We start from the raw sequence: 12703 nt of genomic DNA on the forward strand, positions 1-12703 counted from the left end.
CCAATCAGTTCATTTGATTATTAATCAGCTCTCCTGTTATTATTAATCTGTTCATACTGTTCAGCCGTAACCGGTTGGTTCATGGCTCCTTTCAGCACTTTTCCCTCCCAGTTGAAGTTTTTCTGGGGCGTTCATGTATTCAGAACGCATAGTTACACAACATGCGTCTGTGCATGGCACACATAATTACGCAATGCGCAATTACGCACATGGGGAGCTGAGTGACAAGACGTCTTTTGGGCAAATTTCTGCTTCATACAGTGTTCGGATGGACCCAGTGAGGCGAGGACAACATCCACTTCGCCCTTAACCCATCAGCGACAGCCTTAAAGGGCGAAGCCTATACGAAATAGAGCGTTGGTTACGTACTGTAACCCCAGATTCTATGAGTATAGGCGTAGCCCTTTAAGCGTTGGGCCTCACTGGCTCCTAAATGGCTGAAGAAAAAGCTATTTGGGAGCCGATTACCCGCTCTTAACGTAATTTATACGGACCGGGTGGGGCCCACACAGCAGGTGGGTGTGGACTAAATTTTTCAGTGTAATGCTCTGCATATTGGGATAAAACCCATCAGCGACAGCCTTAAAGGGCTACGCCTATATTCATAGAATCTGGGGTTACAGTACATAACCAACGTTTGGGTGGGTCTAGTGGAACGCGCTCACAAGAGAAGAACCTGACAAGTTGTTTAATGACATAAAATATATTTTGTTAGCATAGAGTCCTAACATTTGTTAAACATACATTTTTCCAACAAATAAAAAAACATGAAAACTGTATTTTGACAGTCGATAAAACTAAAAAATGTTGTCAATGTGAAAGAGGAAGAGGGGCAGGTGTCGCTCTCGCTTTGAGTTTATACTCTTTGTTGCTGCGTGTTGTGGGTGAAATGCGTTCCGAGCTGAGGATTTGTTAGCAAATAATAGAGTCCTAACATTTATTAAACATTACTTCTGTATTAAAAAACGTCATAATTGTGCTTTGACAAACCAAAAAACAAACCAAAAAAAAAAAACGTTAAAGTGAAAGTGGGGCAGGTAACTAACGCGTGCAGCAGGTGACGAGCGTCAGCAGCTGCTCAGCAGCAGAGGGAAGCGACACGGTTCAATCATGGCTCCTCAAACGACAAGACAGACATATTTGTTCATAACTTTATTATTATTAAAACTGAGAGTTGCTGGATTTTAGCAAACAGTTTCCGAACGCACCCTGACACAATAACAGTGAAAAAAAAAAGGAGGAAAAAAAAAAACCTCCCTGCCGCAAAATGTGCCTCGGGGTCACATGCGCCCCCCCCCCCCCCCCCCCCTTCCCTCCCCCCCCCCCCCCCCCCAGGGGGGCGCACCCCACTATTTGAGAAGGACTGCTATAGACACAGAGGAGCATGCTATAAGGAGGATGACTGCATCATTCCTGAACTGACTCACTAACGTATTGGATTACTTTTAACAAACACAAAATCTTTGACAATCTGATGAAATATGAACTTGTTTTTTTTAACACTTCTTAATTGTAGATCTATAGAATTTTATCAGGGTGCATGGTGGGGCAGTGGTAAGTGCTGTTGTCTCACAGCAAGAAGTTCACAGGTTCGCCTTCCTGCCGTTCTGGGTTAGCATTTGCACGTTCTCTCTGTGCATGTGTGGGTTTTCTCCGGGTACTCCGGTTTCCTCCCACAGACCAAAAACATGCACAGGTAACTCTAAATTGTCCTTTGGTGAGAGTGAATGGTTGTTTGTCTCGTTTGGCTCTATGTGTCCCTGTGATGGACTGGAGACCTGTCCAGGGTGTCCCTGTGATGGACTGGAGACCTGTCCAGGGTGTCCCTGAGATGGACTGGAGACCTGTCCAGGGTGTCCGCTGCCTCTCACACAGTGACTGCTGGAGATATTAGGAACCAGCTCCCCTGCGACCTGGAAAGGAAACTGTGAGCAAATAAAATGATGGATGGATTTTTATACTTGCATGAAAAAGATTTTCAACTTGAAGGATTTTAGCCAACAAAGTTACACGAAGCAGAATGATAGATGATAAATGTCTTAGAACATGGCAGTTATCATTCATGAGTCACTGTATGCTGCTAAATACTGAACATAAATGTTCAATAATGTGAAAATCTAATAACTTTTGAGCTTTCACCGTTTCAAAACAACCCCTACAAAGGTCAGAATAGCAACAGTGTGGCGGCCATGACAGATAACAAACACCACGGGTACCCAAATGGATGATGACCTAGATCAAGTTGCATCTGCAGGTTGAGTAGAATCACTGTTTGTCCTCCCTGTCTCTGAAGAAGCTCCTTTGATCATTGATGGCTTTCTGCAGAAGTGCAATGTTTACACCATCAACACAGTTGAGTACACGGGCACGGATCATCACGCCAAGCTCTGTAAGAAAAACAGGCATGGGTGGGAAACAGGAAGATATCTGAGTGTTTTTCAATGAGAACATCACGTAACTGTCAACTAATGAAAAGTTCATTCAGAAGCAGCTCAAGTCAAACAAACCAGTAACACAAGCTTCATTCCTGTAACGGAGTTAAAAAACAAAACAATGGATATTATCAGTTCAATCCACGAGAACAGATAGCTGCTTTAAATTTCATTCAACTAATTCACAGAGTGAACTTCTTCTTTCGGCTGCTCCCTTCTTCAGGGGTCGCCACAGCGAACTAACTCGCACGAAGACTTGGCGATTGTTTTTATGACGGATGTCCTCCCTGACACAACCACAGACCACCGAGCTACCACAGCCCTCTGTGTGGAGCAGAGAGCTGCTATCTGGGGCGCCCAGGGAGCAGATGGTGGGGGTTAAGAGCCTTGCTCAAGAGCCCAGAGTGGAGCAAATGAGGGTGGAGACAGGTGTGGGTGCTTCACCTTTTCCACCCAACATTTTGATGTTGTCGGTCCGGGGAGTTGAACCAGCGACCTTCTGATCACAGGCTCACCTTCTCTAACCTCTGCGCCACCACTCCCCAGCATTTTAACTGACTAAATTGTATTAAATTAAAACAAGCTTTTTCATTAATGTTTTCTTACCTTCATGATTGTCCACTTCACCTAGAACTAAGTACTGGGCTCCTATTATTGGGTGAAACGGCTCGACAAACGCAGTCCGGACACGCACTCTGTGCTCCTTTGAAGCGTGCTGAGCGGACAGCGTGGCCCTGGACTCCTCTGGCTGATAGCAGACAAGTCTGAAAATTTAAAAGGGGTTATTAAAATTATAAAATTATGATTACATAGACATTTTTTCAACAATAAAATGAAATTGTGTATGTGAAGCATTTCTTTAGTATATTCGTGTAATACCACTTCAAAAAAAGATTTAAAGAATTAGGACAATTATTAAATCCCAAATATAGGAGTCAGCAATTACTTTTGTTTAAAAATGGTAAATAGTAAATGGACTGTACTTATATAACACCTTTCTATCTTATTTCAAGATACTCAAAGCTCTTTACACTACAATCCATTCATGCAGCTCTATACTAGATCTCTACAAAGATAATTGAACAAATCATTCTAAAGAGACTAATCAGAGCTTTATCACACTCATGCACTGATGGGACACACATCAGAGGCAATGAGGGGTTCAGTGTCTTGCCCAGGGACACTTCAGCATTTGACTGCTGGTGGATTTGAACCCCCAACTCTTGCATTGGAGGACTACTGCTCTAACCACTCAGCCACAGCTGCCCCCTTTAAGAAGAAAAGGCAAGATTAACAAAAGCATGGAAGTTCCTTGAAGGAATGCACATCACCACCTCCTTTCATGCCAGTTTTAAACTGACTTCATCTTGTTGTGAAACGATGGAGCTGGAGCCATTTTGGTTCAACTTTAAAAATACAATCTCATCTGATGGGGTGAGATGTTCAGAGGTTTTCCAACAATGTACCATCAGGTCATCTGGATGGTTTCTTTTCTTTAACTGAGACGTTTCGTCCTTCATCCGAAGGACTTCTTCATCTAGAAACCATCCAGATGAGCTGAATGAAGATTGTTGGATTTTCTACCTGGATTATGGAGCATGAACTTTGGAGTTCAGAACCATTTGGCATGACTGTCTCGGAGGACATCAAGAATCATGCTCAATAATCCAGGTATAAAATCCAACAATGTTCAGTCAGGTTATCTGGATGTTTTTTTTTTTGTTGTTGTTGAGAGATGTTTTGCCCTTCATCCAAAGGGCTTTATCAGTCTGAGAAGTCACAAACAAGCTGTTTTCCCCACTAAGCAGTGCACTCCTATAGTGGACCAACCAGTTTGCTGGTGATAAGATGGTTTCTGGGGGGCATCCTCTCCCCTGTCGACTCCTCTCAGGCAGCCACAGCCAAAGAGGAGTTGACGGGGGAGAGGGCGGGCCCCGGAGGCCATGTTAGCACCAGCAAACTGTTTTTTTCCACTACGGAGTATGCTGTTGTGGTAATAAGTCTTGTTTGTTGGTGGCTCCTCAGCATGAAGAAGTCCTTTGGATGAAGGACGAAATGTCTCAGCCAAAAAAAAAAAAAAGAAAGAAACCATCCTGATGACCTGACTGAACATTGTTGGATTTTATACCTGGATTACTGAGCATGAACTTTGGTGTTCAGAGGTTTTGTTAAGGATTAGCAAGTTGTCTATAAAACTGACTGAGGTACAGCCATTCATGTGTTGGCTAAAGTACATGTGGCAGCCATTTTAAATCAGATTGACTCCAACATTGATTCACGTGCACATCCAAGGATTAGTTTCTGAAATGTCATTAAAGTCTGTGTAGTGGTCCATGAGATGTTATGCTAACAGACAGTTACCGTACCTCCAACAGTTATGTTAAAGTTTTAAACAAAGATCTTGCGCGATGACTTGTAGTTTGTGACTCTCAGTTTCAACCGCACCAAATCTGAGCTCAATAATCGTAAAACTGACTGAATAAGATCAGTTGTCTGTGGCAGCCGTCTTGAATAAGTTGGTTTCAAATGCTAATCAGTTGTAGATGTACATTCAAAGATTTCATCCTAAGGCTTCATTCAAATCTGTGCAGTGTTACGATCAATATTTTGCTAACAGAGTTGACTACAAATAATGAAAAAATGCAGTTAGTGCTCAGAATATGTGATCAGTCTGCTACTACCAAAGTTTAGGTCGATATCAGTAGTTGAGTTACTGAGTTACAGCATTTTAGTGTCTTTATGTGTATTTGCCAGCGGCAGCCATTATGAACTGGATTGACTAAATGTTTATCAGTTGTGGATATCCAGTGATTGATTTCTGCAAGTTTTATAAAAATCCGTTAAATGGTTCAAGAGATATTTTGGTGACAGACACACAAACACACGCACGTGCACAGACATGGGCTAAAACATTATCGCCCGCCCCCTTTTTCTGCAGCTGGAGATAAAAATAAATGAATACAGGTCCGTCTAAAAAAATTAGCATATTGTGATAAAGGTCATTATTTTCCATAATGTAATGATAAAAATGAAACTTTCATATATTTCAGATTCATTGCACACCAACTGAAATATTTCAGGTCTTTAATTGTTTTAATACTGATGATTATGGCATACAGCTCATGAAAACCCAAAATGCCTGTCCCAAAAAATTAGCATATCATGAAAAGGTTCTCTAAACAAGCTATTAACCTAACCATCTGAATCAACGACGTAACTCTAAACACCTGCAAAAGATTCCTGAGGCTTTTAAAAACTCCCAGCCTTGTTCATTACTCAAAACCGCAATCATGGGTAAGACTGCCGACCTGACTGCTGTCCAGAAGGCCATCATTGACACCCTCAAGCAAGTGGGTAAGACACAGAAAGAAATTGCTGAACGAATAGGCTGTTCCCAGAGTGCTGTATCAAGACACCTCAGTGGGAAGTCTGTGGGAAGGGAAAAGTGTGGCAGAAAACGCTGCACAACGAGAAGAGGTGACCGGACCCTGAGGAGGATTGTGGAGAAGGGCCGATTCCAGACCTTGGGGGACCTGCGGAAGCAGTGGACTGAGTCTAGAGTAGAAACATCCAGAGCCACCGTGCACAGGCGTGTGCAGGAAATGGGCTACAGGTGCCGCATTCCCCAGGTCAAACCACTTTTGAACCAGAAACAGCGGCAGAACGCCTGACCTGGGCTACAGAGAAGCAGCACTGGACTGTTGCTCAGTGGTCCAAAGTACTTTTTTCGGATGAAAGCAAATTTTGCATGTCATTCGAAAATCAAGGTTCCAGAGTCTGGAGGAAGACTGGGGAGAAGGAAATGCCAAAATGCCACAAGTCCAGTGTGAAGCACCCACAGTCAGTGATGGTCTGGGGTGCCATGTCAGCTGCTGGTGTTGGTCCACTGTGTTTTATCAAGCGCAGGGTCAATGCAGCTAGCTATCAGGAGATTTTGGAGCACTTCATGCTTCCATCTGCTGAAAAGCTTTATGGAGATGAAGATTTCATTTTTCAGCACGACCTGGCACCTGCTCACAGTGCCAAAACCACTGGTAAATGGTTTACTGACCATGGTATTACTGTGCTCAATTGGCCTGCCAACTCTCCTGACCTGAACCCCATAGAGAACCTGTGGGATATTGTGAAGAGAAAGTTGAGAGACGCAAGACCCAACACTCTGGATGAGCTTAAGGCCGCTATCGAAGCATCCTGGGCCTCCATAACACCTCAGCAGTGCCACAGGCTGATTGCCTCCATGCCACGCCGCATTGAAGCAGTCATTCATGCAAAAGGATTCCCGACCAAGTATTGAGTGCATAACTGAACATGATTATTTGAAGGTTGGTGTTTTTTGTATTAAAAAAACTTGTCTGTCATTGGTGGGATGAAATATGCTAATTTTTTGGGACAGGCATTTTGGGTTTTCATGAGCTGTATGCCATAATCATCAGTATTAAAACAATTAAAGACATGAAATATTTCAGTTGGTGTGCAATGAATCTGAAATATATGAAAGTTTCATTTTTATCATTACATTATGGAAAATAATGACCTTTACCACAATATGCTATTTTTAGAAGGACCTGTATATGGACTCACTCAGTTGATACAAGTCCAATCAGTGGTTTCTAAAAGAAAACATGTTATTATATTTGCCACTTCTACGTTAGACCCAATTGTTTAGAATTTAATGTGTCAAAAACTGTGAATTATTTCTTAAAATATGTTGTAATAAAGTTTTCCAGTCAGGGATGTGTCGTGAACTCGTCACCTGCCAAATGTCCTCACCGAGTCCCCGTCCTTCACAGAGTTTACTTCCCAAACAAAACGGAACTCTGCGGCTGAAGGAAGTACCGACATTTTAATTGTATGTAATTTATAAAAGCAAATAATCACGAACTAATTCAAATGTTGAGAAAGACCTAATACTTCCGGGGTACGTGTCACATGATGTAAGCCCCACCTCTTTGCGGCTGCGCAGTAAAGAAGACGCCGGGAACAGGAACTGTCAGGTTACTGGAGGTTATTATAACGCGTTCAGGTTTAGTTCATTTTTTTGAGGTGTACATTTTGTTTGCGGTTTGTTTTAAGAGCCATGAATCCAGACATTAGGAGAGAGCGTGAAAACGCTTCGTTTGATGCAGAAAAACTAACATATATTTTGGACGGGAGCCTGGAGAAGACCAAAAGAAGACGAGAAATAGGTGAGTTTTAGATAAAAAGTCGTCCTTACTTTTATCTTGATGCTGTTGTGGCAGTTAAGAAGAAGAGGCCCTGCCTGTTTTATGCTTCTATCAGCTGTTACCTAACAGTCTGAAACTTCATTAAACGACCACCACTGTCCATGATCCGGACTCATATGATTTCTATAGGATGCAGGAGATGATTTAAAGTCACATATTTACAGGTTTGTTCAGTCAACCTTTATTTATACAGGTTAGTCTCACTGAGTCGCGAGGATTGTACAAGAAGTTAAAAATGAATACAAACTACATGATTTATCAAGATTAGTGTCACATTTTTATCTAACGATATTGCAACTTAAAGGTGCTCATTACAAACTATGACATAAAAACTAGAAGTATTCATCTCAACTATCTCAAATTTTTAAAGAGTTTACTTCAGTAGTTTTATTTTTTCAAATGTTTGTGTCATAATAAAATGCAGGTACTCACTTATTGTAAACGTAGTATTCTTCTGAATCTGCCTAAAATGACAGCAGCTCGAGTCACAGGACTGACCTACATCGAGTTCTCTCGACCAAAATCCAAAGTAAACTTTTTGTTAAACTTTGACTAAATGTGCGCGCGTGTAAAAGCCGAAATAATTCCTGCTCAAAGAGAATCAGGGATAAAAATCCTTGATTGATTAACATCGAGGTTCATGCTCAATAATCCAGGTATATAATCCAACAATGTTCAGGTCATCTGAACGTTTTTTTGTTCAGTCTGAGAAGTCTTGATTGATTAATGTTTAGATTGTTCATTAGACTTTACTGAGCTCTGCATGTTGTCTGTCTGAACAGGTCTCTCTTGAAAATGAGTCTTTGTGACTCAGTGAGACTAACCTGTATAAATAAAGGTTAAATTAAAAACATGTATATATTAGGCTGACTGTACTTTGCATAGATACATAATTATGGCAAAATCAGACAAGCGTAGGATTTTGGAGAATAAATTTAGGTTGCAATATTGAATCTGCTGTAAAACTACAGGAGACGACAGCAAATTTCATTCTAAAGTGACGGAGTAGCAACATTTTGTAGCACAACCCAAAATATTTCTTATCAGTTGTACTGTTCAGAAAAACATTGTTTTTCTAGTAAGATAATTTTTAATATATCTGTGTTCCTTACTCAACAAATCTGAATGTAAATGCGTACAAAAACTTCAAAAATGTCTGACTTCTCCATCCTGAAGAGCTCTTCCATGGACGCCATCACTGTTGATCATTTTCAGTCACTTCGGCTCTTTTCGTAGGTAAACGAGCTCAGACGACAGCCAGTCACAAATTTTGCTTCCATTTTTTTTCTTTTAAATTTAAGGACATATCAACATGAGAAATTAAACCGTGCAAACGTTGTTTTTTAATTTATGACCTGTCTTCACAACGTTACGATGAGCACCTTTAAATCTTTTTGTTGCTTCTCTGATGGACATGTTCACATCACATCGTTTTCAGATTATCACATCTTAAACAAACCGGTGAGTTCTAGTACAAATGATGCCGAGCAGTGTTACGGCTACACTGATTATTAAGAGCTTTAGAATGATAAACTGTGTTTGGTCTAGAAATAAGAGCCTCATATGATTCTTCTCCCCTGCTGTTAGTAAAATAATGCCTCCTTGATAATGCTCGGATGTCTCATCGTCTTGTAGAGGCGCTTGTTTTCAGCGACCCAGACTTCGAGGAGGACGACCCAAACTTCCTGTCTCGCAGTGAGCGCTACGACCAGTCTGTTCGAAAAAGTGCCCAGATGATCCTGAAGCTCAGAGAGTATGGCATCGCTGATCCGGAGGAGATCTACTGCTACAAGAGGTACGAGTGAAAAAGCCAGCTCAGGAAAAGAAACTCAGAAACCGTTGAACACAACACACATTAGAAGTCCTCTCCTCATGCATGAGCCTCACAGTTGTAGTTGACAAAGTGCAGTGCGTTCAGGAAGAAGCAGCATAAAAAAGGCCTTTGGCAGGGTCAACGTGCACAGAGTTTTGATTGTGGACTGAAATGTCATTGTACTCTGACTGAACTTTGGCAGTAATCCAGTACTAATACTACAATCTGAACTTCTGTATGTGAAGTGGATAAAGTGCAAGTGGCAGTACGAGCATTCAGTGGCACGAACACTTAATTTTCTCAACTATTTCTTTGTTTTATCTTCAGCTATAACTGAGTTTTATCTTGTAGAGCACAGTCAAAGGTTCTATTCACGGTTCTGACAACGCCACGCTTTAGTGATAGAGAAATTACAGGTCCCATTTTAAGAATTTAAAAAGAGTTTAACGTGGGAGGAAGCACACAAGTTAATTGTCACCCAGTCTGATTATGTATTGCCCTGAAACAAACAGATTTAGTCCAAAGTTCAGATGCGAGGTGAAGTGTCAGTGGTTCTGCAGGCTCTGTCACCGGCTTGACCTCGCAGAGCTGTGGAACCAGAACTTGTTGACGGGGTTGTTTGTTGAGCTCTAAAATATGGCATTTCCTAGTTACAGATTTAAAAAGAATATTCCAAGTGATGGAAATCTTTTTTAAATAGGCCGGTAAAAGCAGTGTTGGACTCGCTGTGGCTCCAAACAGATCTAAAATGTGACAAACGTATCTCCTCCACCACAACGATAACCTTATTTTTCGTTGTATAAGTCGCAGCTTTGTGCATAAATTAGCATGCCCTGCGGCTTATACAGCGAAGTGACTTATGTTTTTTTCCATATTTTTAACCAAGTTTTGTCTGAGATCTGACGATTTCATTCATTCTAACATGGAAAATATTGAACTCTATCATTTTCAGCTGCTAGAGGGCCCTCGACTAATATGGCAAGCCAAGTGTCTCCATCCATCCATCCATTCATCCATTATCTTTTACCCCCTTCTTCCATTTTTGGTCACGGGGGTCGCCGGTGCCCATGTCCAGCAGTCACTGTGCGAGGGGCGGGGTACACCCTGGACAGGTTGCAAGTCCATCACAGGGCGTCAAGTGTCTCACTAATAGGTAAAAGTGGTTATTAATGAGACACTTGGTTTGTCATACAGAGCCACCTTCGAGCAAACGTCAAATCAGCTGCATTTCACTGCACCTCCCAGGAGAAATGCAGTTGATTTGACCATTAAAGTGCATTAAGGAAAAGTTTAACTGAGACACACCTTTATTTTAATGTTGAGCAAACAAATATTGTATTTTCCGGCGGACACATCGCACCGCCCTATAAGTCGCATCAGTCCATATTTGTCTAATAAAATGGAAAAATCCATAAATATGTCGCTTCGCCGTATACGTCGCATCTATAACGCGTCATTACAAATGTGGGCCGAACCCGGAAATGTGGACAGGTGTTGTGCCAAAGAACGATGGATTGCCAAATGGCGGCCGCGGGAGCGAGCACGGGAGGACTTTAACAAGAATTTAACAAGGTTAACATTTAAAAATAATTATTTGTTTGCTCAAAATTATAGTAAATGTGTGTCTCAGTCTGTTTGCTTAATAAATGCACTTTGAGGGTCAAATCAGCTGCATTTAAAAAATTGTTTCGCTGCCTCGGTGCTCCATGAACGCGCAGAGGACGAGAAAAGGGAAGGAGGAACGGCTCGTTTCTCCGAAATTTAACAAGAAAAGCACCAAAACAATTATTTGTGTGCTCAAAATTATAGCAAGTCCAACGTTTGCTTAATAAATGTACTTTAATGGTCACATTAGCTGCATTTTGCCAGGGTGGTGCAGCTGTTTTGACTGTTCCAAGCAGAGAGCAGAATGAAGGTGGGGAGACTGTGGCAGACCGACTGAGTCATTAAAAGCTGGTGAAGATTCTCAGTCATCCAGGACATGGTAAATTCAAAAAAGTTCAAGAAAAAAAAACCAAAGTATAAAGTATAGTATAATAAATAAAGTCCAGTTGTTTTTGTCTTGAACTGTTTTGAATTTGTCATTACAGCCACGTTTACCCATTACATGATACAAGAGCCAGCAGCATGCCATACACCTATTACTACTCTGCTGCCATCAAGTGGCTGAAAATGGTACTGCTCATTTTTTCCAGTCAGAATGAATGGAAACGGTCATATCGCAGCCAAAAAGAGGTTTATAAATATGATTAAAAATATCCATAAATATGTCGCTTCGGCTTATAAGTCGCAGCGCTTGTAAATTATGCCAAAAACTGCGGCTTATAGGCCAAAAAATACAGTAATTGTTTTTAGGTGGTTATCTTGGCAAATTTCACAAAAATACACAACGAGTCCTCTCTCTGCACGCTCCCGTAGCTGCAAATCGACTTTTGAATGCCTCTGATTTGACCGTCAAAATGTATTTATTAAGGAAAAGTTAGACTGAGACGCACCTTTACTATAATGTCGAGCAAACACATAATTGTTGTTGGGTGATTATCTTGTTAAAGTCTTCCCATGCACGCCCCCGCGGCTGCTATTTGGCAGCCAATCGATTTTTGGCGCAACACAGGCCCACATTTCCGGGTTGTCAGCGGTGACGCATAATAGATACGACTTATACGTCAGTGCGACGTTTAGGCAGCAAGTATGGTATTTCTAAAGGTTTTTGAAGTTAGCAGAGTTTTTTTTTTTTTTAAGTACAAAACGGATGCTGTAGTCCTTTTTGTTCCACAATGGTCATCACGTTTATTTTAACCATCAATATCTTTAGCCCCTTTCTCAAAATGTGTCTGATGCGTACCTGCGAGGAGCAGCCCTCATTAAGCTCCTCTGGTCATTCATAAAACACAATAATGGAGCTGCCAGTCCTGTGACGATGCAGGCTTTCATGAATGAAGCCGACATTGCAGAACCAAAGGAGTCATGATGGCTCAGTGCTCTTGACATCGAGTGCTTTGCAGAAAATGGACGTTGGACACCTCCCATTCCAACTCACTCACTAGGCGGCTCTACAGATAACGGCTAAGCACCTGTGCCACCCTGGTCTTTACATAAAGCTCACCACAAGAACAATGTGGCTTCTTTTGACCTCGCGTGAATGTTTTTTTTGTTTCGATAAAATGTGGTTTTATTTTTGACTTGTGTATTGTGAAATTCTTTATCAAAAGGGCTCGTGAAACGGTCGGCAC

The 12703-nt window shown here is 41.5% G+C and overlaps 2 protein-coding genes across 2 annotated transcripts in view; one reads left to right on the forward strand and one right to left on the reverse strand.

The window, feature by feature from the left end:
• Window positions 1–2265: 2265 nt before the first annotated feature.
• On the reverse strand, window positions 2266–7274 carry ten1 (TEN1 subunit of CST complex). The gene is made up of 3 exons (XM_037690598.1): window positions 7186–7274; window positions 3039–3196; window positions 2266–2387 (listed from the first exon to the last, which is right to left on the reverse strand). The coding sequence occupies exons 1-3, from the start codon at window positions 7272–7274 to the stop codon at window positions 2266–2268; spliced, it is 369 nt and encodes a 122-aa protein (XP_037546526.1).
• Window positions 7275–7365: 91 nt separating this feature from the next.
• acox1 (acyl-CoA oxidase 1, palmitoyl) overlaps window positions 7366–12703 on the forward strand; it is a 26748-nt gene continuing 21410 nt past the window's right edge. The window contains exons 1-2 of the mRNA XM_037689878.1: window positions 7366–7618; window positions 9293–9452. Of these exons, the coding sequence (XP_037545806.1) occupies window positions 7510–7618; window positions 9293–9452 (269 nt within the window). The 5' untranslated portion in view covers window positions 7366–7509. The remainder of the gene's footprint in view (window positions 7619–9292; window positions 9453–12703) is intronic.

The sequence above is a fragment of the Nematolebias whitei genome, chromosome 16 (assembly GCF_014905685.2).
Source record: "Nematolebias whitei isolate Nwh7 chromosome 16, NemWhi1, whole genome shotgun sequence".
Classification (NCBI taxonomy): domain Eukaryota; kingdom Metazoa; phylum Chordata; class Actinopteri; order Cyprinodontiformes; family Rivulidae; genus Nematolebias; species Nematolebias whitei.

What these genes read in the sequence shown, in the direction of transcription:
- ten1 (XM_037690598.1), bottom strand. Translation starts at nt 7,274, where the DNA reads ATGTCGGTACTTCCTTCAGCCGCAGAGTTCCGTTTTGTTTGGGAAGTA. An exon ending in TCGGTGAGGACATTTGGCAG is followed by an intron (nt 3,197 to 7,185) that starts GTGACGAGTTCA and finishes TTAAATTTTCAG; the next exon opens with ACTTGTCTGCTATCAGCCAG. An exon ending in TGAAGTGGACAATCATGAAG is followed by an intron (nt 2,388 to 3,038) that starts GTAAGAAAACAT and finishes TTTTTCTTACAG; the next exon opens with AGCTTGGCGTGATGATCCGT.